The 26,791-nt window shown below is 40.8% G+C and overlaps 2 protein-coding genes across 7 annotated transcripts in view; one reads left to right on the top strand and one right to left on the bottom strand.

Moving 5' to 3' along the window:
* Positions 1 to 4,330: 4,330 nt before the first annotated feature.
* Positions 4,331 to 10,240, top strand: dnajc19 (DnaJ (Hsp40) homolog, subfamily C, member 19). Its single transcript, XM_061883848.1, has 6 exons — positions 4,331 to 4,488; positions 4,966 to 5,017; positions 5,137 to 5,210; positions 9,798 to 9,877; positions 9,970 to 10,040; positions 10,103 to 10,240. The coding sequence occupies exons 1-6, from the start codon at positions 4,486 to 4,488 to the stop codon at positions 10,168 to 10,170; spliced, it is 348 nt and encodes a 115-aa protein (XP_061739832.1). The 5' UTR covers positions 4,331 to 4,485; the 3' UTR covers positions 10,171 to 10,240.
* Positions 10,241 to 11,608: 1,368 nt separating this feature from the next.
* The window catches only part of fxr1 (FMR1 autosomal homolog 1), a 38,475-nt gene continuing 23,292 nt past the window's right edge, over positions 11,609 to 26,791 (bottom strand). Inside the window, exons 10-18 of one of the 6 annotated variants that reach the window (XM_061883843.1) lie at positions 25,118 to 25,227; positions 24,930 to 25,025; positions 23,533 to 23,761; positions 20,448 to 20,541; positions 20,194 to 20,297; positions 18,624 to 18,824; positions 18,354 to 18,431; positions 16,376 to 16,458; positions 11,609 to 13,055 (exon numbers count right to left, since the gene is read on the bottom strand). In XM_061883843.1, the coding sequence (XP_061739827.1) occupies positions 12,876 to 13,055; positions 16,376 to 16,458; positions 18,354 to 18,431; positions 18,624 to 18,824; positions 20,194 to 20,297; positions 20,448 to 20,541; positions 23,533 to 23,761; positions 24,930 to 25,025; positions 25,118 to 25,227 (1,175 nt within the window). In that variant the 3' untranslated portion in view covers positions 11,609 to 12,875. Of the gene's footprint in view, positions 13,056 to 16,375; positions 16,459 to 18,353; positions 18,432 to 18,623; positions 18,828 to 20,193; positions 20,298 to 20,447; positions 20,542 to 23,532; positions 23,762 to 24,929; positions 25,026 to 25,117; positions 25,228 to 26,791 lie in introns of all 6 variants that reach the window. The other 5 variants (XM_061883842.1, XM_061883844.1, XM_061883845.1 and 2 more) reach the window with 5 other exon arrangements.

Below are 26,791 nucleotides of genomic sequence, written 5' to 3'. Positions count from 1 at the left end.
TAATGTTGGATATAGAAAACATACAAACCTTCTTTTTATTGAATCAAAAATACTGAAATTCCACAAAGTAGTGAATTTGCAAACAGCTAAAAATTACACACAATAATAATCAACTACCCAAGAATATACAACAATTCTTCTCAACAAAAGAGGAGAAATATAATCTTAGAAAGAAATGTAATTTAAAACATTCGTACGCACGTACAACACTTAAGACCTTCAGCATATCTGTATGTGGAATTAAATGATGGAATGGATTAATCAAAGCAATCAAACCATGTACTAATATGATCCACTTCAAGAAAGTACAAAAAAGAAGAACCATGATAAACATTCTAAATGTATTTCATCCATTCTCAAAATAATCTTACTTATCTCATCATATGAAATATAACTTACGTCACCATTTATTATTTATGAATCTATTTTTTTTTTTTATGTATTGTGATTACTTATGATAATTGAGAACAGGAAGTGAACAAAAGTATCTCACCTTTTTTGTAAGAACGCCGCAATTTTGGCAGACCCGTCAGCGATCCTGTTCTGTCTCCCTGGAATTGTCACGACTATGGACTGTGGGGTTTGTTTTCCTAGAAGGAAAAGGAAAGTTGGCGCGAGCCAGGCGTGAATTAAGGTACATATTTTTATTTACACCATAACTAAAAACAGGAACCAACAAAAAACGTGCACAATGGCGGTACAAAAAACTGGGCTATGAAACAAAAGACTATACAAAAAGGCAATTAACTATAAACATGAAACAAAAACTTGCACTGTGGCATAAATAACGAGAAAACTTACAGTGACAAGGGTATGAGAAAAAGCAGCATGGACATCACGGGTGCAGGAGGTGATGTTGCCAGGGTGAAGAACAGAAACAGACAGCTTAAATAGCAGTGACATAATCAGTGAAAACAGGTGCAAGACATGAGGACAGGTGAAAACTAATGAGTTGTCATGGTAACAAAACAAACCAGGAAGTGCAAAACAGGAACTGAGTGTCCAAAAGCAAAATATAATTACACAAACATGACAGAAATGTTTGTCTGACCTTGAATGGGATTGTGCTGAAAATTTAAACTTCCCCTCGGGGATTAATAATGTCTGATTCTGATTCTGAAAAGTTTAAGCTACTTCTATGTAAAAGAAAAGGGGTATTAATAAATAAGCTCTGCTTCTTCCTACACCTTTTCGAACATGAAACTGGAAATGGTGATGTATCATGTTGTATGCATGCATGTTCCAAATAAACTCAAACTCAACTCAAATATGTTTGGAGGAGAAAAGGTGAGGCCTTTAATCCCAGGTACACCAAGCCTCCCGTCAAGCAAGGTGGTGGTAGTATTATGGTTTGGGCCTGTTTTGTTCCCAATAGTTTACAGAGAGTAAATGGGACAATGAAAAAGGAGGATTACCTTCAAATTCTTCAGGACAAGCTAAAATCATCAGCCCGGAGGTTAGGTCTTGGGCACAGTTGGGTGTTCCAACAGGACAATGACCCCTAAGACATGTCAAAAGTTGTAAAGGAATGGCTAAATCAGGCTCGAATTAAGGTTTTAGAATGGCCTTCACAAAGTCCTGACTTAAATGTGTGGACAATGCTGAAGAAACAAGTCCATGTCAGAAAAACAACACATTTAGCTGAAATGCACCAATTTTGTCAAGAGGAGTGGTCACAAATTCAAGCAGAAGCTTGTGGATGGCTACCAAAATTGCCTTTTTGCAGTGAAACTTGCCAATATTAACATTGCTGTATGTATACTTTTGACCCATTTTCAGTAGACCCATAATAATTTCATAAAAGAACCAAACTTCATGAATGTTTTTTTTGTGACCAACAATATGTGCTCTAATCACTCTATCACAAAAAATAAAGAGTTGCAGAAATGATTGTAAACTCAAGACAGCCATGACATTATGTTCTTTACAGTTCTATGTCAACTTTTGACCAAGACTCTATATACCAGGGGGTCCAAATTTAAGTTATTTACTGAGATTGAGTGAGCCTATGGCTTTGCACTTTGTTTATTTTATATATGTTTTTGCATTCTATTTTAGTTACTTTGAATTTACAACCCCCTGGCGCTGTTTTGTACGGTTTTTATACTGTTTTGTACTGTTTTTGTACTTACTTTGGTTATTATTTTCAACTGTTTGTAAATGTTGAAATTTATAAATAAAGGTTTATAAAAAAAAAGTGTGCAGTTAATCATGTGACCGCCTGGCTCTGTTTGATTGGTGAAACGGAGTCAAACGTCACCAGTGACTGCATTTGATTGGTGAAACGGAGTCAAACGTAACCAGTGACTGCATTTGATTGGTGAAACCGAGTCAAACGTCACCAGTAACTGCATTTGATTGGTGAAACGGAATCAAACGTCATCAGTGACTGCATTTGATAGGTGAAACGGAGTCAAACCTTCCCAGTGACTGCATTTGATTGGTGGAACGCAGGCATGTGATAGATCCTACTTTGAAGGTCTGTCTGACAAACCAAAACAAACATTAACAGATAGATAAAAATCAGTAGCGAGTAGCGAGCTGAATGTAGATGAATGGAGCGGAATAAAAGTAGCGTTTCTTCTCTATAAATATACTCGAGTAAAAGTAAAAGTATGTTGCATTAAAACTACTCTTAGAAGTACATTTTATCCCAAAAATTACTCAAGTAGATGTAACGTAGTAAATGTAGCGCGTTACTACCCACCTCTGGATGGTTTCCTGCTGGCTCCAGTATGGACGGGATTCTCGCTACTATATTGGATCCACTTTGGACTGGACTCTCACCGTTATGCTAGACCAGGGGTCACTAACCTTTTTGAAACCAAGAGCTACTTATTGGGTACTGATTAATGCAAAGGGCTACCAGTTTGATACACACTTAAATAAATTGCCAGAAATAGCCAATTTGCTCCATTTACCTTTAATAAATAAATCTATATGTATAAAAAAATGGGTATTTCTGTCTTTCATTCCGTCGTACATTTTTTTTCCTTTTACGGAAGGTTTTTTGTCGAGAATAAATGATGGAAAAAACACTTAATTGAACAGTTTAAAAGAGGAGAAAACATGAAAAAAAAATGAAAATTAAATTTTGAAACATAGTTTATCTTCAATTTCGAGTCTTTAAAATTCAAAATTCAACCGAAAAAAATGAAGAGAAAAACTAGCTAATTGGAATCTTTTTGAAAAAAATAATAATTTATGGAACATCATTAGTAATTTTTCCTGATTAAGATTAGTTTTAGAATTTTGATGACATATTTTAAATAGGTTAAAATCCAATCTGCACTTTGTTAGAATATATAACAAATTGGACCAAGCTACATTTCTAACAAAGACAAATCATTATTTCTTCTAGATTTTCCAGAACAAAATAATTAAAAGAAATTCAAGACTTTGAAATAAGATTTAAATTTGATCCTACAGATTTTCTAGATTTGCCAGAATATTGTTTTTGAATTTTATTCATCATAAGTTTGAAGAAATATTTCCCAAATATTTTTCGTTAAAAAAACAGAAGCTAAAATGAATAATAAATTAAAATGTATTTATTATTCTTTACAATAAAAAAATATTACTTGAACATTGATTTAAATTGTCAGGAAAGAAGAGGAAGGAATTTAAAAGGTATATATGTTTAAAAATCCTAAAATCATTTTTAAGTTTGTATTTTTTCTCTATAATTGACTTTCTGAAAGTTATAAGAAAAGTAAAAAAAATTTAAGATTTTATTTAAACAAGTGAAGACCAAGTCTTTAAAATATTTTCTTGGATTTTCAAATTCTATTTGAGTTTTGTCTCTCTTAGAATTAAAAATGTCGAGCAAAGCGAGACCATCTTGTTAGTAAATAAATACAATTTTAAAAATAGAGGCAGCTCACTGGTAATTGCTGCTATATGAGCTATTTTAGAACAGGCCAGCGGGCGACTCATCTGGTCCTTACGGGCTACCTGGTGCCCGCGGGCACCGCGTTGGTGACCCCTGTGTTAGACCCACTATGGATTGAAAAGGGGGGGGGGAGGGGCGGTTGCCCACATATGCGGTCCTCTCCAAGGTTTCTCATAGTCATCATTGTCACTGTCACCGACATCCAATTGGGTGTGAGTTTTTCCTTGCCCTTATGCGGGCTCAACTGAGGATGTCATTGTGGTTTGTGCAGCCCTTTGAGACACTTGTGATTTAGGGCTATATAAATAAACATTGATTGATTGATTGATAAGCAATGTCAGCTAAGATGTATCTGAGAGCCAGATGCAGTCATCAAAAGAGCCACATCTGGCTCTAGAGCCATATGTTCTCTACCCCTTACTATCCACTCTGAGGACGCACACTCCAGTACAGTAGGTGGCGCTGTGCACCTGCAACGTTGGTCGCCACAAAATGAAGAAGAGAAAGAAGACGTTTCCGACACAAACACCGCGACGTCAGGAGGTCGAAAGAGACTTCGCTCTTATTTAAATCAGCGAAGAAAACACACAGAAATGGTAAGTGCGAGGTGGAATTATTCAACAGGTCGAGAATATTCCACGACGTTGTTGTTGTCGCTGTAAGCCACTACATGCTAAGACGGGTAAGCTAGGCTAACGTTAGCATGGATCAAATGTGCTTACTTCAACTGAACCAAAGTTTCGTTAACCGTTTTTTTTTGTTGACGTTTTATTGTACACAAAACACGCCGATGAGGTGAACATAAATGTTGATTTCGTGGGGTGGTGTGGCTCGGTTGGTAGAGCGGCCGTGCCAGCAACTTTAAGGTTCCAGGTTCGATTCCCGCTTCTGCCATCCTAGTCACTGCCGTTGTGCCCTTGGGCAAGACACTTTACTCACCTGCTCCCAGTGCCACCCACACACCTTTAAATATAACTTAGATATTGGCTTTCACTATGTAAAGCGCTTTGAGTCACTTGAGAATAAGTGCTATATAAATATAATTCACTTCACTTACCTTGGTGTGTCTTCAGGCGAGTTCCATGGTGGCAGTGGGACTGACTCTGGCCGCCGCTGGGTTCGCAGGTACGTCTTCGTTACTCCTGCATATTTTTGAAATATATATATATATATATATGTATATTTATTTTTCTATTTGTGTTACCGACCTTTCATGCATTGCCCTCCCCTGCTCCCTCGCCCAGGTCGCTTTGCCTTGCAGGCCTTGAAGCAGATGGAGCCTCAGGTGAAGCAAGTCCTTCAAAGCTTCCCCAAGACTGTAAGTAAATATTCATTTAAAGGCCTATTGAAAGCCACTACACAGTTATACATTAATGATGAAATATTAACATTGCAACACATGCCAATACGGCCGGCTTAGTTTACTAAATTGCAATTTTAAATATTGCGCGGAAGTATCCTACTAAAACGTCGCGGTATGATGACGCGTGCGCGTGACGTCACGTATTGTGGAGGACATTTTGTTCCAGCACCGTTCACGGCTATAAGTTGTCTCTTTTCAACGCATAATTCCACAGTATTATGGGCATCTGTGTTGCTGGATCTTTTGCAATTCATTCAATGAATAGTGGAGACGTCAAAGAAGAAAGCTGTAGGTGGGAGGCGGTGTATTGCGGCCGCCTTTAGCAACACAAACACAGCCGGTGTTTCATTGTTTACATTCCTGAAAGATGACGGGGAAGCTTTACTATGGAACAGAGCGGTCAAGCGAACGCGGTTGGATTGGACCACACACACAAAGTAGTGTATTATGCAGCGATCATTTTGAAAGATCGTGTTTAGAAGAGGGTCCCTTGCGAAGGGCAGAGATGGGCATCGCCACCACCCGTCGACTGGGGCTGAATAAAGGTGAGGGGCCGACCTTCAGGTTGTACAGGTACGACCATATAATCTCACTAAAACACTAGTAGCACAATAAACTGATAAGGGATTTTCCAGAATTATCCTAGTAAATTTGTCTACAAACATCTGAATCGCTCCCACTGTATGGTCTTTTTTTTTTTTTTTTCTAGTCCTGTCACTCTCACTTTCCTCATCCACAAATCTTTCATCCTTGCTCAAATTAATGGGGAAATTGTCCCTTTCCCGGTCCGAAACGCTCTCGCTGCTGGTGGCCATGATTGAGAACAATGTTCAGATGTGAGGAGCTCCAAAACTCGTGACATCACGCGCACATCATCTGCTATTTCCGGTACTGGCAAGGCTTTATTAGCGACCAACATTTGCGAACTTTATCGTGGATGTTCTCTATTAAATCCTTTCAGCAAAAATATGGCAATATCGCGAAATGATCAAGTATGACACATAGAATGGACCTGCTATCCCCGTTTGAATAAGAACATCTCATTTCAGTATCCTTTTAATGAAATAACCCAATATGAACCATAAATCTTAAAATATTGGTAAATGGGTTATACTTGTATATAGGGCTGGGCGATATATCGATGTACTCGATATATCGCAGGTTTGTTTGTGCGATATAGAAAATGACTATCGTGATATTTGAGTATACGTTCTCACTAGGGCTGGGCGATATGGCCTTTTTTTAATATCTCGATATTTTTAGGCCATATCACGATACACCATATATATCTCCATATTTTGCCTTAGCCTTGAATGAACACTTGATGCATATAATCACAGCAGTATGATGATTCTATGTGTCTACAATAAAACATTCTTCTTCATACTGCATTAATATATGCTCCTTTTAAACTTTCATGCAGCGAGGGAAATCTCAACTAAAAGTGTATTTATTAAACAGTTATTAAGCAGTGGCCCCAACATGTCATTTCCAAAACTGAAAGTGGAAGATTGTCAGAGACATTTTAAAACAAGCTGTGAGTGCACTTTTGTGCATGATGTCAGTAAGATGACATATCAAAACAACACTGAATTAAAGTGCACTTTTTGTACAGAACGCCACAACAATAGTTTAAAGCTATCAAAGTGCACTTTTGTGCATGATGTCACACAAGATATTTCAATAACTGTCAAATAAAAATGAGCTGCATAAAAGGAAATCAAATAGTATTCGTCCTTTGCAATGTTGTAGTTTACTGCGGAACTTATCTCCTTTTGTTGTTGACTGTTTTTTTCATATGGTCTTGATGTGGAAATGTTTGCCTCAGCATTTTGTTCGAGATGTTGACATGCGGAGTTTGCACTCTTCATTCTCTAGCATGTGACTTTTCAAATGAAAATTTTGATAGCCACGCTTGTGCCCCACACTTGACAAATTAAAGTTGTCTATTAGACATATTTCCGCTCAAAGCCGACCCCCTGCTGATTTTCTTGGGCATTCATTCTTCCTTCGTTTGTTACCAGATTCACACCTTCTTTCTTTTGTATTACCACTCCCACGGCTTTGCTAGCATCACAGCTAACCTTTACCCTTGTTGCTACCTCTTTGCTCCGCGAGGGCGTATACATTTGTGACGTATGTAAGAAGGTGCGCTTACTGCCTGTGAGAAGAAAGAGTGGGAAGAGCCTGTAGTGTGACGCCCGCAGCTAAAAGCAACTGCGTGAGAAGGTATACTCGAATATCACGATAGTCATTTTCTATATCGCACAGAGACAAACCTGCGATATATCGCCCAGTCCTAGTTCTCACACAGTTGCTTTAAGCTGCGGGCATTACACTACAGATTCTTCTCAGTCTTTGTTGTCTCCTTCTCACAGAGACGTAAAACAAGTGCACCTTCTTACATATACGGCCTCAAAAGAAGACAGGTAGCGGCTTGGGTAAAGTTACCTGTGGTGTGGGTGGTAATAGGATAGAAAGAATGTGCGAATCTGGTAACAAATGAAATAATTAATTCCCAAGAAAAACAGCAGGGGTAAATCGTCTGGCGGTGGTTTGGCTTTAAGCGGGAAGATGTCGCCAAAAGTAGCATTACTGCTAATGTGTAGCATCATTTGAAAAGTCACCCGCTTGAGCAGGGGTCGGGAACCTTTTTGACTGAGAGAGCCATGAAAGCCAAATGTTTCAAAATGTATTTCCGTGAGAGCCATATAGTAGTTTTTAACACTAAATACCACTAAATGTGTGCATTTTTAAGTAAGACCAACATTTTTAGGGTATAATAAGTCTCTTGTTCTTTTAAATAACATTGTTATTCTGAAGTTAACGAATAATAAATATACTTCTTACCATTAATGCGACGTTTCGGACAGGTGCGATAATCAGATGGTTGGATTAAAATGCATGAGAATGTTTTATAATTTGAACTTTATTTTTAACACTGATTAACAGCAGAATTATTCATTACTTATCGTGTTAAGCAATGTCAGCTCAGCTTTATCTGAGAGCCAGATGCTGTTATCAAAAGAGCCACATCTGGCTCTAGAGCCATAGGTTCCCTACCCCTGCGCTAGAGAATGAAGAGTGAAGTGAGTGATATTTATATAGCGCTTTTTTCTAGTGACTCGACGCGCTTTACATAGTGAAACCCAATATCTAAGTAACATTTTTTTTAAACCAGTGTGGGTGGCACTGGGAGCAGGTGGGTAAAGTGTTTTGCCCAAGCACACAACGGCAGTGACTAGGTTGGCAGAAGCGGGGATCGAACCTACCAACCGAGCTATACTGTGTTTGAAATTCCGCATGTCAACATCTCCGTTAGAGGCCACACCAACAAAATGCAGAGGCAACCATTTCCACATCAACACAGTATGAACAAAATATTCAACAGCAGAAGGAGATAACCTACCACATAGCGAAGGACATACACTATTTGATTTCCTATTATGCAGCTCATTTTTATTTGACAGTTATTAAAATATCTTGTGTGACATCATGCACAAAAGTGCACTTTAATTTAGTGTTGTTTTGATACGCCCTCAGGAAGATGTGCTTTAAAACCTCTAAAGGCCTTAGTGGCCACATTGTCAGGCCTGTGAATTATGAATTATGTTTATATAGCGCTTTTCTCTAGTGACTCAAAGCGCTTTACATAGTGAAACCCAATATCTAAGTTACATTTAAACCAGTGTGGGTGGCACTGGGAGCAACGTGGGTAAAGTGTCTTGCCCAAGGACACAACGGCAGTGACTAGGATGGCGGAAGCGGGAATCGAACCTGCAACCCTCAAGTTGCTGGCACGGCCACTCTACCAACCGAGCTATACCGCCCCTGACAGTTTTTTTTTTTTTTAGTTTTTCCTCTGTGTGACTTTGTTTCGGCTTCACGGTGGAAGAGGGGTTAGTGCGTCTGCCTCACAATACGAAGTTCCTGCAGTCCTGGGTTCAAATCCAGGCTCGGGATCTTTCTGTGTGGAGTTTGCATGTTCTCCCCGTGAATGCGTGGGTTCCCTCCGGGTACTCCGGCTTCCTCCCACTTCCAAAGACATGCACCTGGGGATAGGTTGATTGGCAACACTAAATTGGCCCTAGTGTGTGAATGTTGTCTGTCTATCTGTGTTGGCCCTGCGATGAGGTGGCGACTTGTCCAGAGTGTACCCTGCCTTCCGCCCGATTGTAGCTGAGATAGGCGCCAGCGCCCCCCGCGACCCCGAAAGGGAATAAGCGGTAGAAAATGGATGGATGGATGTTTTGATACGTCATCTTAGCAGTCCTATCTCCATGAGAAAAATAAGGAAACTTGTTAACACTTTAATAAAATGGTAGCGTCACGCAAAGCTCTTTGGGTGGACTTATCCGCTGACGTAACTAAGGCAAAATATGTCACTAAAGTCTTAAACTCCAAACGGCTCGCTTTGAGCAAGTTTGGAAGATTGGAATACTGGATTTGGATTTTCAGCTTTGGGTGTTTGCACACGTTCTCTAACTGTACTGAGTTTTAGTAGGATAAGGTGACTTAAGAACTGTATGTTTCTTTCTGAAGGCATTTGGAGGTGGTTACTACAAAGGTGGGTTTGAACCTAAGATGACTAGGAGAGAAGCTGCTTTAGTTTTAGGCATTAGGTATGTTTCTTTGCACCCGCACCACTTTGTCATTCCAGGCTAACAGACAAGTGGGGGGGACTAGTAACTTTACACTTTGTTGTGTCTTTCAGTCCCACTGCCAGTAAGAATAAAATCAGAGAAGCCCACAGAAAACTGATGATACTAAACCACCCAGATCGAGGTATGTTGAATGGTACTGACCAAGATTTCTGTCATTTTAAATATTTCTTTGTGTTCTTCCAGGTGGATCTCCCTACCTTGCAGCAAAGATTAATGAAGCTAAAGATCTCATTGAAGCCCAGACTAAGTGACAACAGTGAACCAACTTTCGCACTTAAAACAATAGTTGTGTGTTCTTAAATAAATCCATTGTACAAATTGTTCATAGAACTCTTTTTTGCTGCATATCGTGTACATAATACAACTCACGGTTTCCTGGGAGACTGCTGTGGAGGAGGAGTTTCAACGCAAAAGCCTTAAATACATTGAACTGGCAGGTGATGCTGAGCAGAATAGAGGGAAAGCCAAGGTCTGCCCAGTGGAAGTTGGCTGCAGAGGCTTTGTGGGCCGGACAACCATCAGGCTGCTTAAGGACATTGGAGTTCGAGGTCGAACCCTGCAAAACACCATCAAAGCCCTCTCGGGAGCAGCAGAGACAGCCAGTCGGCGGCTGTGAGGTGAAGAGGAGAGACGCCATCTGGAGATCTAGTGAGACCTACAGCACATAATGGTTACAAGCAGAGGGGGGCGGGGGCTCACCTGGGACGCTGAGCCCTCTGGAGGTAACACCGGTGAAGAAGGGTGCCCACCTGATGACCTCAATGAAGCTGGCAGCCATCTCCTCTCAGTCACCCATTTTGCAATCTCACCCAACCAGGTCCAACACCATAACAGCAATAATAATAATAATACATTTTACTTATAAGGCGCCTTTCTGGGCACTCAAGGACACCGTACAAAATCTAAACAATAAAATCAAATTGGATAAAAACGACAACAACAAAAAGATAAGATGATTACAGTGAATAAGGAGTCAGGCATAGGTGTGTTTTGAGTCTTGATTTAAAGAGGGATATTGAGTCCAAGTTACGAATGTCTGGTGGTAATGAGTTCCAAAGATGTGGGGCAGAGTGGCTGAAAGCTCGGGCACCCATGGTGGACAGTTTAAATAAGGGGACAGTGAGACGGATGGATGAAGAGGATCTTAGGGAACGTGAGGGCGTGGCGACATGGAGCAAGTCAGAGAGAGGTTATGGATGGCTTTGAAAGTGAGAATTATTTTAAAATGGATATGATGTTTGATAGGTAGCCAGTGGAGTTGCTGCAGAACAGGGGTGATGTGCTGAATTGAAGGGCTTCTGGTGATTACCCGGGCTGCAGAGTTTTGGAGAAGCGGAAGTTTGAGAAAGTGACTTGTGAAGGAGACCAAACAGGAGAGAGTTGCAGTAGTCGAGGGGAGAGGTGACCAGGCTATGGACTAGTATGGCAGCAGAATGTGGGGTAAGGGATGGGCGAAGTCGATTAATGTTTTGTAGATGAAAGTAAGCAGACCGGGTAATGTTGTTTATGTGGGCTTGAAAGGAGTGTGCTGTCGAGGATGACAAGGAAGCAGGTAGCCTACTGTTACCACTCTACTCTTCATGGGATTGTTCCATCGAGTCCTAAAATTAAACAAAATTCAACTTTCTAACCTTGTTGTGGGTCAAAATCAACCCTTTTCCTTTGAGGAGATGAGAGCACACACACACACAGCTTTTAGATCTACACGGAAGATCCTATTTATTTAAGAACTACCTGCATACAAAACATATTGCACATCAACCAAACAGAATGATCATTTAGAAAAAAAACAAATACTGTTGTCGACCCAACAGGAAAAACTTGAGCTGGCGCAACTTTTAGTAGTCCAAATTTGTCATTTGTGCCAAAGCCTTTCATGATGTTGCTTTTAGTGTCAAGTTAAACGTTGCCTTTTGTTTAGTTTTGTCTTTTTTTTAAATACTGTACATAAAATAAATAAACCTTCCTTTGTGGAAAAGTCGTCACCGGTTTCCAGCCAAACTAAAATCATGACACCGTACTTGTTCGCTACACCTCTGTTCAGAACCGAAACAGGAACAAGGCGGGTTCTGAACACATTTGCCTCTTGACAGAAAAATACATTTCAGTGCAAAGGAAACAACCCTCCGTTTTTTTTTCTTAACATTTCCTGGTGGACAAAGTGGTTGCATATAGAAAAAGAGAAAGCAGCTACGTCAAACTTATTAGTATATAAAGGATAACAAACATTTAGAACAGTCACACCTGACTTTTAAAAGATATGCCTCTGAAAGTATTTTTACAGCTCTTTTCAGTGGTTGCGTTCGCCAGCCCTCGAGCGAGCGTTTAAAAACGAGCCGTCTGGTCCGACTGCGGCGAGCGAGCATCAACGACTGAAACCAAGCCAAAAGCTTTCAGATATTGTGCGCATCAGGTTTGAAACTATCCTCAAGGCACAACAGCTGATCACGTCAACGTCAAGCATACAGGGGCTTCCGATAAACCCAGCTGCATTGTGGTACTGCCCATGCAGACAAACAGTGAAGTACTTCAGATGCACAATATTCCGAACGTGTTTTGGAAGCGTCTTCATGTCCCGAAACCTTTACAAAAAAGAAGGAGCGTCAATACCGCAGTATGGGCTTGAGTGGAATCCCTGACTATTTGAAATACTAAGTTCACACTCATTCCTTGGACTGAAAATGAACATTTCCATAGTCTTGTGTGTTAGACTATCTTTGGCAAGCTTGTACAGGAAGAGCTGCTAGAAGAAATAGACTTAACTGCATGGATAGTCGGACAGGAGTGTGTAAAGAGGTGGTGCAAGTACAGACCACTAAAATGTGCACAGTGAAACAGGTTTCAAATTTCCCTAATGTAAAAAAAAAAACAAAAAAAAAAACAGTTCTTGCTGCAATCTTAACATCTGAGACTTACTCACGTGACTGAGACTCCAAAATATTTTCAATTATATTCTTTAGCTTGGGTCTGACAAAGAGAGACCGTTTACAGCAGATTGGAGGTCAGGGTCGACATTGTTGGAGCCCTCGGCGGAGACGTCTGGGGCAGTGTCGCCATTTTCTGCAGCGCCGTTGGAACCGTTGGTGGTGGTCGAGACAACTTCTGGGCCGTGCTCGGCTGTGGCATTCGCCTGAACCTAGAAAAACAAACAAGGAAAAAGATGCAAAGTAAAACAACTATTAAACGTTTACAAAAACAATACATGAATCTTACCAAGTTTTGGCTGAGCCTCAACATAATGTGTACCGAATTTGGTATTTTTTAATGGTACCAACCAAATTCCAAGTGTCAATTAATGTGAAGTGAAGTGAATTATATTTATATAGCGCTTTTCTCTAGTGACTCAAAGCGCTTTACATAGTAAAACCCAATATCTAAGTTACATTTAAACCATTGTGGGTGGCACTGGGAGCAGGTGGGTAAAGTGTCTTGCCCAAGGACACAACGGTAGTGACTAGGATGGCGGAAGTGGGAATCGAACCTGCAACCCCCAAGTTGCTGGCACGGCCACTCTACCAACCGAGCAATACCGTAATGTAAAATTCAAAAGGTGCCAGATTTAAATACCGTATTTTTCGGACTATAAGTCACAGTTTTTTTTCATAGTTTGGCCAGGGGTGCGACTTATGTGTGAACTTATTAACACATTACCGTAAAATATCAAATAATATTATATAGCTCATTCACGTAAGAGACTAGATGTATAAGATTTCAGATAAATAGATAGATAGATAGATAGATAGATAGATAGATAGTACTTTATTGATTCCTTAAGGAGAGTTCCTTCAGGAAAATTAAAAAATGTTCATGGGATTTATGGATTAGGAGTGACAGATTGTTTGGTAAACATATACCATGTTCTATATGTTATAGTTATTTGTATGACTCTTACCATAATATGTTAACATAGCAGGCACCTTCTCAGTTGGTTATTTATGCCTCATATAACGTACACTTATTCCGCCTGTAGTTCACTATTCTTCATTTTAAATTGCCTTTCTAATGTCTATTCTTGGTGTTGGGTTTCATCAAATAAATTTCCCCCCTAAAATGCGACTTATACTCCAGTGCGACTTATATATGTTTTTTCCCTTCTTTGTTATGCATTTTTGGCAGGTGCGACTTATACTCCGAAAAACACGGTAACTTGATTGCTTGAGACTCCATGTCCAGTTTCAGAAACACAGACTCAAACACTTGGTGAGGAGGCAAGTGTTTGCCTCTAGAGATGTAATGTTGCAATTTTCCATGCCAACAAAGCAAATATGTACGCTAGAAAACGCACAAACCTAAAGTAAGGCTCCTCTTTGACAAAATATGCAAGTTTGATGCTAATTTATAATGGATTTACCATTGACATGCTACATCGTGGGAGAGGAGGTTTAAAGGGTCTCAGAGTGCAAGTTCCTGGGCGTGAACATCTCAAGCAACATGACCTGGAAAAGCAACACCACTACAGACTGTATTTTCTGAGAAGGCTGAGGAAAATAGATCTGGCTGATAACCTGCTCCCTGCTCCGTTGAGTCAATACTGACCTATATAGGTATCTCGGTGTGGTTTTCTAGCTGCACGGCGGCAGAGATAAAGAAATTACAGGGGGTCATAAACGTGGCCCAGAGGATCACTGCATGTCCTCTTACATCTCTAGAGGAGCTGTATAAGAGCCACTGGAACAGGAGAGCAAACAGCATCCTCAGGGACTCATCCCACCCAGGTCACCACTGACTTGGACTCTTGCCCTCAGGCAGGCGCCATAAGAGCATCAAAGCAAGGACAAATAGATTGAAAAACAGTTTCTATCCTAGAGCTGTTATTGCCCTAAACTTTGCACGTACCTGAACACTCACTACTTTATTAACTTGCTTACTTCTGATAGAGAACTGCTGTGCAATGTTTTAAATTTACTTTTTTTTTTTTTATTATTGTTTGTTGTCTTAAGACTATTTTACGTAGGTTGTTTTAAAAGCACTGAGCTGGATTGCTGTCCAATTTTGTTGTTTCCATACAATGACAATAAAAGTATTCTGATTCTGATTTGTATTAGTGATTTTATATCAAAGCCAAAGACTTACTCAGTGGCCTAGTGGTTGGAGTGTCCACCCTGAGATCAGTAGGTCGTGAGTTCAAACCTTGGCCGAGTCATACCAAACACTTTAAGAATTGGACCCATTACCCTCCCTGCTTGGCACTCGGGTTGGAATTGGGGGTCACATCACCAAAAATGATTCCCTCTCCTCCCAGGGGAAGAACAAGGGGATGGGGTCAAATGCAGAGGACACATTTTTACCACACCTAGTCATTGGTACTTTAACTTTAAATGGCTATTTCATCACCTCTGAATTTTGTAATGAAAACTACAAACAACTAAAATGCATGCTAGAATCAAACATTAGGTGTGTAATAAACACAATACTTACAGTATAACACTTTGTAGGGTGCAACAAACAACATTCAGCTTCAGGAAAAGACTGTCTTGGAATTGCAACTTGATACAAGAGCTACTATATAATACTTGCAAATGAGACCCAGAAATGTAATAAGAAAATAATATAAAAACTAAACAATACTGTCAGAATAATTATATCTAAGTCATCACAAAAGATTGTGCTACATTGAGTTCAGCTCGCCCGGTTACAGGACAAAAGCTGTCTTAGATCCTACCAAGCGGAAGGCTTGTAAAACTCCACTGTGTAGGATGGGAAGCAACATGAAGGTGTTCTGATTCTTTGATGTACTGTAATCCACAGAAAGATTTTGTCTTGACCCTAATTTCTACAAAGCAAAGAAAGCATGCACTTCCTAAGCTCCATGGACCTTTAACTTTTTACAATGAATTGATTAACGTGATCCCCGACTTAAAGAGGTTGAAAAACTTATTAGGGTGCCACCATTTAGTGGTCAATTGTACGGAATATGTACTGTACTGTGGAATCAAGTTTCAATCAATCAAAATAAACATTTTCTTTCAACTGTTTTACAACCTTTCTTTGAACTGCTTTGTAATCAGAGGCGATGGCTGTTTACGACCCCCGTCCCTTTAGAAACAGCTGTTGCCATTTAATCAGGGAAAGTCAAAACAAAAGAGGAGGTGTACAATCTTTTGTCAGAGCGTGGAACACTCATTGTTTTTCTACATTGAGCCACATTTAATTCTGTCAATGTTTAATTCATTGCGTTTGGTCTTGTTAAATAGATGTCATCAGTGTTTGAACCTGACAAATTCAGTTATCATAATCAGCTAAATCTGAAATGTTACATTAAAAATAATAGACTTTGTCATTAAAAGGATGTAGATGTATAACCATACAAAGAAAAGTACCAGGAATTGGTAACGTATCGATTAAAATGTGAAAGGTACTCATCGACAGGTACACTCAACAAAACACCTTTATTCAATGAAGATTAGTGGTTTGTAAAAGTTTTCCTCAAAAGGGAAAGAATGATTGAACACAAACCTCATCCGTGTTTTTCTTAGTTTCCTTGGTCGAGATCAGTCTGCTCTGAGAGTCGGCTCGGGACATGAAGTCAGCCACTGTCACTGCAGGGATCATAGATCAGATTCATGCATTTTAGCATGAAAGCAAAAACAGGTTAGATGACATGTTTAAAGGGGAACTTGTTTCTTGAAGAGTTAGTGACGGTCATAAACAAACAAAAAAATCATTATTACTGCTTCTATCAATCACATCACATGAATATTAGTTAGCTAGTCTAAAATAAGGCTGTTGGTCTTTTTAACCTTCAGGGACATGTTTGTCCTTTCAGTAAATGTAATTTGGCCACAATTTTTTGCTGTATTCCACCATTATGCATGATTTTTCCCAAGAGTGTTTTTTTTCAGGAGGAACAGTGTGGTTTTCGTCCTGGTCGTGAAACTGTGGACCAGCTCTATATACTCGGCAGGGTCCTTGAGAGAGCATGGGAGTTTGCCCAACCAGTCTACATGTGCTTTGTGGACTTGGAGAAGGCATTCGACCGTGTCCCTCAGTAAGTCCTGAGGGGAGTGCTTAGAGAGTACGGGGTATCTGACTGTCTGATCGTGGCGGTCCGCTCCCTGTATGATCAGTGTGAGGGCTTGGTCCGCATTGCCGGCAGTAAGTCGGACTCCGCCAAGGCTGCCCTTTGTCACCGATCCTGTTCATAACTTTTATGGACAGAATTTCTAGACGCAGTCAAGGCATTGAGGGGATCCGGTTTGGTGACTGCAGGATTAGGACTCTGCTTTTTGAATGAGATTAGGTCTTGATGGCTTCATCTGGCCAGGATCTTCAGCTTTCACTGGATCGGTTCGCAGCCGAGTGTGAAGCGACTGGGATGAGAATCAGCACTTGAAAATACAAGTGCATTGTTTTCGCCCGGAAAAAGGTGGACTGCCATCTCCGGGTTGGGGAGGAGACCCTGCCCCCGAAGTGGAAGAGTTCAAGTACCTTGGAGTCTTGTTCACGAGTGAGGGAAAAGTAATGCGGACGCTGTATCGATCCGTAGTGGTGAAGAAGGAGCTGAGCCGGAAGGCAAAGCTCTCAATTTACTGGTCTATCTATGTTCCCATCCTCACCTATGGTCATGAGCTTTGGGTTATGACCCAAAGGACAAGATCACGTGTACAAGCGGCAGAAATGAGTTTACTCGGCCGGGTGGTGGGTCTCTCCCTTAGAGATAGGGTGAGAAGCTCTGCCATCCGGGAGGAACTCAAAGTAAAGCCGCTGCTTCTCCACATGGAGAGGAGCCAGATGAGGTAGTTCGGGCATCTGGTCAGGACGCCACCCGAACGTCTCCCTAGGGAGGTGTTTAAGGCACGTCCGACCGGTAGGACGCCACTGGGAAGACCCAGGACACGTCGGTTAGACTATGTCTCCCGGCTGGCCTGGGAACGCCTCGAGATCCCCCGGGAAGAGCTGGACAAAGTGGCTGGGGGGAGGAGAGTCTGGGCTTCCCTGCTTAGGCTGCTCCCCCCGCGACCCGACCTCGGATAAGCGGAAGAAGATGGATGGATGGATGGATGGACCCCTAAATGTCATAGATGAGATGTTGCAAATCTAATCTTTGACTGCCAGAACCATTTTGGGTCAGAATTAATTCATAATCAGTCATTTTTTCCCCCTTTTAGGCAACTAATTAATATATAATATTTAAGTAAGAACATTATTATATATAATAGAGGGTCGGTAAATGTCTTATCCTAGTCGTTCATTACTAAATAAGGTTTTGCATGAGTGAAGACCAATAATCGTAAGTCTGGCAGTGCGGGTCTACATTGGAGCCAACTTACACAGCAAACACATGCTTGTGGTTAGAAGAAGAAAACACATCAAACCATTTAAGACGATTAGAATTTGATCAAAAAATATGATTTAGTCAAAAGCTAAATATGCTGACACATCACCCAAAAACTACCGGTGCAAAAGGCGATGGATACGAGAAATCACCAGTTACCTGGCTGCCTCTCTTCAGGCAAGCGAATACGACGTCGTCGACTACGGTTACGGCGTTGAGGCAGCGCTTCAGAGTCATCTATGGGTGTTGAAAGGAATTTGAAGCTGAACATGAATGCCTCGTACATGACAACTTGTTTTTTTCCTAGTGCTGCCGTCAATTATATATATAAAAAGAAAAATGCGATAATTTTTTCATGCCTAGTCGGACAGAAAATTGGGCTGTTTTTAACAACGTTGGTGATCTTTCCTTAATTTGTGACTTTCATACCAATTCCGTTTTCACTCATTGAAGCGTTGTCAGACTCGCTCATTCCATCCATCATTGTGGCGTCCTCATCTGTTTTACGTCGTCGAGATCTTCGCCGGCGGTTGACAAGCAAGTTAGAATCGCTCGCATCGGTGTCGGCCGTCTGGTCTGTCTCTGTGTTGGTCTCCGAGACGACGTAGGCACCGTTGTCATCCCGGGGCCCTGCTGCAAAGTCAGTCATTTATTTAAACATAACACAAACATCCTGCTTTTCTACCAACATGCATTCAAACTAGGGATGTCCGATAATATAAGACTGCCGATATTATCGGCCGATAAATGCTTTAAAATGTAATATCGGAAATTATCGGTATCGGTTGCAAAAAGTTAAATGAATGACTTTTTAAAACGCCTCTGTACAGAGTGCTACACGGACGTAGGGAGAAGTACAGCGCACCAATAAAACCTTGAAGGCACTGGCTTTGCGTGCCGGCCCGATCACATAATATCTACGGCTTTTCACACACACAAGTGAATGCAAAGCATACTTGGTTAACAGCCATACAGGTCACACTGAGGGTGGCCGTATAAACAACTTTAACAGTGTTACAAATATGCGCCACACTGTGAACCCACACCAAACAAGAATGACAAACACATTTTGGGAGAACATCCGCACCGTAACACAACATAAACACAACAGAAGAAATACCAAGAACCCTTTGCAGCACTAACTCTTCCGGGACGCTACAATATACTCAACCCCCCCACGTCCCACCAACCTTCTTATGCTCTCTCAGGGAGAGCATGTCCCAAATTCCAAGCTGCTGTTTTGAGGCATGTTTTGAGGCAATGCAACAAGGAACACCTTGTTGCATTGTTCAATGCATCCAGCAGGGCATCACAACAAAATTAGGCATAATAATGTGTTAATTCCACGACTGTACCGTATTTTTCGGACTACAAGTCGCAGTTCCTTTCATAGTTTGGCCGGGGGTGCGACTTATACTCAGGACAGACTTATGTGTGAAATTATTAACACATTACCGTAAAACATCAAATAATATTATCTAGCTCATTCACGTAAGCGACTAGACGTATAAGATTTCATGGGATTTATCGATTAGGAGTGACAGATTGTTTGGTAAACGTATAGCATGTTCTATGTTATAGTTATTTGAATGACTCTTACTATAATATGTTACGTTAACATACCAGGAACCTTCTCAGTTGGTTATTTATGCGTCATAAAACGTACACTTATTCAGCCTGTTGTTCACTATTCTTTATTTATTTTAAATTGCCTTTCAAATGTCTATTCTTAGTGTTGGGTTTTATCATATAAATTTCCCCAAAAAATGCGACTTACAGTATACTCCAGTGCGACTTATATATGTTTTTTTCCTTCTTTATTATGCATTTTCGGCAGGTGCGACTCATACTCTGGAGCGAATTATACTCCCAACAATACGGTATATATCTGTTGATATTGGAATCGGTAATTAAGAGTTAGACAATATCGGAATATCGACAAAAAAGCCATTATCGGACATCTCTAATTCAAACCACATTTAAAAGCGTATTCATTCACCTGAGCTGTTACTGTATCCTCCTCTTCCTCGTCCCCCTCGTCCTCTGCCAGGTCCAGGCCGCCTGCGACTATCTCTTTGTGGACGTGGCCCTCTTTCCCTTTCCCTGTAAGTCAGTCAGCCAATGCATCCGTCAAACCAAAGCTTAAATGTTATCAAAACAGATACAGTATGGTACAGAACATTTGGTAAAAAAACTCAAGACACCTGACTAAAGATTAACAAAGAGCCGTTTGCACCGTGTAATTTTTCTCACCTGTTCTGATCCTCCCCAGCCAAAGACCAGTCACTGAGCTCATCTCGACGCTCAGAGTCAGTCTCAGAGGCGTTGGACTGCTCGGAGTTGGTGCCTGGCAGAATCATAAAGAGACATCAAATGAAAACGGTAGATTTCATACAGCAAAATGAGTACACACAGGGTCTCTGCAGGTTTCAACAAGTCAAATTTAAGACTTTTAAAGACCTTTTTAGCATCATAATTAATCGTATTTAAGAGCATTTTACACCAATACTGACAAAAAAATTAATGAAGGAAAATCAGAGACTCAAAATTAATTGTAACCTTTGTATACTCATTCATTCAATGCTCATTTAAAATGAAAAACTGAGTGTTTAACCAACCTAACGGAAAACACCATAAACCTCTGCATTGCAAAATACTATTTGTTTTGAAAAAATATTGACAAACATTGCAAAGGCCATTTTTCTCATTTGTCATTGAATTTCAGTGTCTCATGCCATGTCTGTATGAGGATTTAAGATTACACGGTATACCGGTATTAGTATAGTACCGCGATACAAATGAATCATTTTCGGTACTATACTGCCTCTGAAAAGTATTGGTCGTCATGTCGTGTCGTGTCATTGCTGGTTCACGAGCAGACGAGCATGTTCGGCAGTGCACAATCACAGAGTACTTACAAGCAGACACAGTGTGTAGACAGAAAAGGGTGAACGGACGAATTTTGGCATAAAAACTAAAGATAAAGGTGAAGTTATAACACTGAAGCGCATCAGCATCCACACAGCGGACATTAATCCATAAAATATGGAGACACTGTCGAATGGTCTGCTCAACGTGTATCAAATTGTTATTTTCTCCTTACTCTACCAACTGGACAATTGAGCATTAGTAGCCTTGTTCACTGGGTTTTTACGCAGACATGCATGTTGGTTGCGGTCTAGTCTGACCGGTCCGTCACTCGAAGACGTCTGTGTGTAACATAAATAAGGATAAAAGTTCCTGTTGTTACACGGCGGAAAAGCCACCCAAAGAAGATACTGGTCCTGAATGCTCTACAACAGAAGTCTTCAACATTTTCCAGTCCAAAGCCCCCCTAAACTGATGCAGAAATGGAGTGAGGACCCCCTAAGTATATATCTTGTATACAATTGTGTTTTAAATGGAACTAATTCTAAAGGTACCTTGTGTCATGATCATGTTTGGTTTAGTTATGTTCTGTTACTTTTGGACTCCATTAGTTCCGGTTTTTGTGCACCCTGGTTAGTTTTAGTTTCCAAGACAACTCATTAGTTTCACCTGCCCCATTTGTTTGGACTCACGCACCTGTTGTTAATCATGACATTATAATTTAAGCCTGTAGTTGCCAGGTAGTCGGCTGGCGACATTACTGATACTGATTTTTTCCATGCCATAGTTTGATGCTTGTTCCATGTCTTGCCACAGTAAGTTTTTGTTTATTCAAGCCACAGTCTAGTGAGTTTTTTAGTTTCATGTTTCATGTCACAGTTAGTGAGTTTTGCATGTCGTAAGTTTTAAGTGGGAGGTGTATATTGTAGCGTCCCGGAAGAGTTAGTGCTACAAGGGGTTCTGGGTATTTGTTCTGTTGTGTTTATGTTGTGTTACGGTGCGGATGTTCTCCCGAAATGTGTTTTTCATTCTTGTTTGGTGTGGGTTCACAGTGTGGCGCATATTTGTAACAGTGTTAAAGTTATTTATACGGCCACCCCCAGTGTGACCTGTAAGGCTGTTGACCAAGTATGCATGCATTCACTTGTGTGTGTGAAAAGCCGTAGCTATTATGTGATTGGGTCGGCACGCAAAGGCAGAGTCTTTAAGGTTTATTGGCCCTCTGTACTTCTCCCTACGTTCGTGTACCACTCTGTACAGCGGCGTTTTGAAAAGTCATAAATTGTGCTTTTTGAAACAGATACCGATAACTGCCGATATCACATTTTAAAGCATTTATCGACCGATAATATAGTCAGCGCGATATTACCGAACATCTTTAATCAAAAGTCAATTACTGGACTCAAACTCACATTCTAGAAACTAAGAGCAGTCGGAGAAATATCATGCAAGTATAAGTAGGACATACTAAAAGACCATAAACAAGGCTTCTTCTACATCAATGGTCTCAGACAAGCGGCCCGCGGGGCAATAGCGGCCTGTGAGACGTTATATTGCAGCCCCCACCTTAATATGAAAGTTAAATGTTAGCGCGGTCCGCGAGTTTTATATAAATGGTGCTTGACAGCCTTGTGTTATTTGGGTCCAAAATTGCTCTTTCAACGTTCTGGGTTGCCTACCCCTGCATTAGTGGAAAAGCGGCAAATGAGTGAAAGCGACAGACACGTTGCCATGGAGACGAGGGTTTTCTTATATGCCTGGCTGCAGTCACACCGCGACACCTGTCCGTCAGTAATAACAGTCCCCGATAACCTGGACCAATTCAAACCGTTATTTGTTTTTATATTGTTTAATTTGCATTGCCTCACACGATGAACACTACATATATTTCTATATGACGCCGGATAACACTCCGGGAGCCGTCACTTTTTTAGGCTCGCTATCCAGGTACTATTATCTGCCAACCGCCGTGTTGCTGTAGGGAGGAAAAGCGGAACGACACGCATTGCGGAAATAACATTATTCTGAATACAATTATATTCCACAACCCCAAACATGTCTTTTCCAAAGCCTGCAGTGATGAGCAAAGACAATTCCAGGAAAAGTGGGAGATGCAATATTTCTTTGTTGAGCACAGGGGCACCCCGACGTGTCTTATTTGCACAGAGAAAGTTGCGGTGCACAAGGGATACAATTTGAAACGTCATTATACAACTAGACATGCTGAGGAGTATCCAACATTTTTTTGAAGACATCTTTTCTTACGGCCCAGCCTCACCCAGACTCTGCATCCTGTGGCCCCCAGGTGATTTGAGTTTAAGACCCCTGGCCTACATTAATCTAAATGAACTGTCGTGTGTATGAACTCATAAGCAATTACAAGAAACCTCTGCAGATACAGGAAAGGGGGACAACAAGCTGTATTACTCACATAAGAGAGGCGGACTTTGGAAGTAAATTGGGTGCTTACCGTAGCCCGTGCTGTAGTTGTTGCCCCTGCGTCCACGGCCCCGACTGTTATAGGAGCGACCGACATGCGGCGTTGAAGATGAAGCATTGGCACTGCCATCCGTGTTATTTCCCCTTCCTCCTCGCTCCGCTCGCTCCCCTCTTTCCCTGTCTGTTGTCCGGTGGCCCTGAGTGAGCTGACGCAACTGTTCATCAATCTGCATCCGTTCAAGACGAAGCTGTTCAACCTCCTAGTTGGATGAATGCAAATACAGAAATCAGGTCAAATAGAGGAAAGAGGAGCACAACAAAATGAGATCAGATAACCCGTGTTCAAATTCGAATTGGATATCTATTTTTTACATGTATACTCATCATTCAAATCAGGAAAAGGATCAATGTTTACTCAGAGTTCCTTAAGAGGTAATCAAAAAGGGTGAAACAATCCATCCCACATTTTTCTACCGCTCGTCCCTCTAGGGCAGGGGTGTCAAACTCAAATACCGAGAGGGCCAAAATTTAAAACTGAACCAAGCCGCGGGCCAAGGTTGAACGAAATAACCTTTTAGGTGGTAGCGTTAGAGTTAGTGCTGCAAGGGGTTCTGGGTATATGTTCTGTTGTGTTACGGTGCGGATGTTCTCCCGAAATGTGTTTGTCATTCTTGTTTGGTGTGGGTTCACAGTGTGGTGCATATTTGTAACAATGTTAAAGTTGTTTATACGGCCACCCTCAGTGTGACCTGTATAGCTGTTGACTAAGTATGCTTTGCATTCACTCATGAGGCTTGGCCGGCACGCTGTTTGTATGGAGGATAAGCGGACGTGACGACAGGTTGTAGAGAACGTTAAAGGCATTGCCTTTAAGGCACGGCCCCCAATATTGTTGTCCGGGTGGAAATTGGGAGATACTCACGAGAATGGTTGCCCTGGGGGATTTTCGGGAGGGGCACTGAACTTCAGGAGTCTCCCGGGTAAATCGGGAGGGTTGGCAAGTATGAGCAATAGCGGTGAGTGCGGTGTTACAGCGGCACCGCCTCTGTATAATACCGGCGGGCCAGCTCTAATGTTAATTTGATATTGCCTCCAGGGCCAAATGAAATTACATGGCGGGCCAGAGTTTGACACCCATGCTTTAGGGGTTGCTGGAGCCTACATTTAATATTTTGAACGTAACCTTTTAGGTATTATTTCATGTGCTGTATATTATTATAGTGCTTACATTCCTATACTATAACTTGCATGTCTAAAAGTTTAGTAAAAATAAACTTAATGTTTGTTTTTTTTTAGACTAATCGCATGCATTAACACATTATTTTTGACATGCCAAGTTCAAATGTCAACAATTCCCCTCCCCAGTGTTGCTGGGGAAACTCCAGAACACTCACTCACACACACATGCACGCCCAAGCATGCGCTTACATTGAGATAAGAGATGTGGTACTCCAACAAAACCTGAACATTTCCAATACTCTCCCTCGTACCGACAAAGGTAAAGGGGACCATTCCCTGTGTCAACAACACCAAAAAAACACAATGTACAAGTCAGTATATGGCAGTTGGGGACACTAGATCCAGTATGATAAAAAAAAACTGCAGAAGCAACATACTTCTTGCCGAGGTTGCTTGTTGTCTTTGTCTCCTTCTATCTTGACCCTCACCACTCCAGACTTGTCCACAAGCTCCTGAATTACTTTGCCATTCTTACCAATGACTTTACCTAAGGACAAAGAGTGAAGAGGTAAATAAGTGTACCAATACATTGCATCACAGATTCCTGCATTTTAAAAACATGAATGACATTAGGGATGCACCGAAATGAAAATTTGTGGCCGAAGCCGAATAAAAATTAAACGCTTGGCAGAAGGCCGAATACCGAATAATGAATGCAGTTTTTCATAATTTTTTTAATATTGCATGAATAGCCTAGAATAAATATTTAGACATGTTTTTCAAATAAAGTAATTTTTTATTGAATATTGACATTTTTTTAATAATCCAGTAGCCTTTGCTTTTAAAAAAAAGCACAAAGTTTTTCATTTATATTAGGCCTTCAAACAAAACATGCATTCCAAAAAAAAATAAAGTGCATTAAAGTGGATAAACCCACAACAAATGAATTATTGTCCTTTTGGCAAAAGTCTGCTTAGCCACAGTAGATATGCTAATAATGTAAACAGAAGGCTCAAGTAAATCTCAATTAAGTGTGTGCTTGTAACCTCATACACTTATACAGGTAGCCTACACAACAGGCTAATAATGTAAACAGAAGGCTTAAGTAAATCTCAATTAAGTGTGTGCTTGTAACCTCATACACTTATACAGGTAGCCTACACAACAGGCTAATAATGTAAACAGAGGCACCACTAAATCTCAATAAGTTTGTGCTTGTAACCTCATACACTTATACAGGTAGCCTACACAACAGGCTAATAATGTAAACAGAGGCCCCACTAAATCTCAATAAGTGTGTTCTTGTAACCTCAAACACTTATACAGGTACACAACATATCCCAACGTCACCGCGTCAAAAAATTGCGTCACACGCCACTATTCGGCATTGTTTTTAACTCATTCCACCGAAGGCCGAATGTGGCTTTTTTTGCCATATTCAGCCGAATATATTCAGGTGCCCAAGACCAGACTTTAAACTGTGGTCGGCCCTAAGCTCTAGAACACTGTGCCCCTTCATATTCGAACTGCTCCCAAAGTGGAGTGTTTTAAGTCTTGTCTTAAGACCCATTTTTATTCTCTGGCTTTTAACACTCCATGAGTAGTGTGGTCCTCTGTTCCCCTCTGTGTTTTAAAGTGTAGATTTCTGTTTACTGTTTTAATTGGTTTCACCCTTAAAATCGTGTTTAATCATATTCATTTTATATTGTTTTTATATGTATTTGTTTATATTGTCAATATATCTCGGACCTCAACCAAATTTACATTCCTGCGCGCGCTCTGAGGTCCGAGAGCTAGCTCCAGCTCGTGGTGCCCAAGACCAGACTTAAGACCAGGGGAGACAGGGCCTTCTCTGTGGTCGGCCCTAAGCTCTGGAACACTCTGCCGCTCCATGTTCAAACTGCTTCCACAGTGGAGTGTTTTAAGTCTCGTCTTAAGACCCACTTTTATTCTTTGGCTTTTAACACTACGTGAGTTGTGTGGTCCTCTGTCCTCTGTGTTTTTTATACACTTTGATTTCTATTTTACTGTTTTAATTGATTTTACCCTTTAAAATAGTTTTTAATCATATTTGTTTTTATATTGTTTTTATTGGTTTTATATTTATTTAT

The sequence above is a fragment of the Nerophis ophidion genome, linkage group LG22 (genome assembly GCF_033978795.1).
Source record: "Nerophis ophidion isolate RoL-2023_Sa linkage group LG22, RoL_Noph_v1.0, whole genome shotgun sequence".
Classification (NCBI taxonomy): domain Eukaryota; kingdom Metazoa; phylum Chordata; class Actinopteri; order Syngnathiformes; family Syngnathidae; genus Nerophis; species Nerophis ophidion.
Note: the sequence above shows the minus strand (reverse complement) of the source record. Positions and strands in the feature narration are given on the sequence as shown.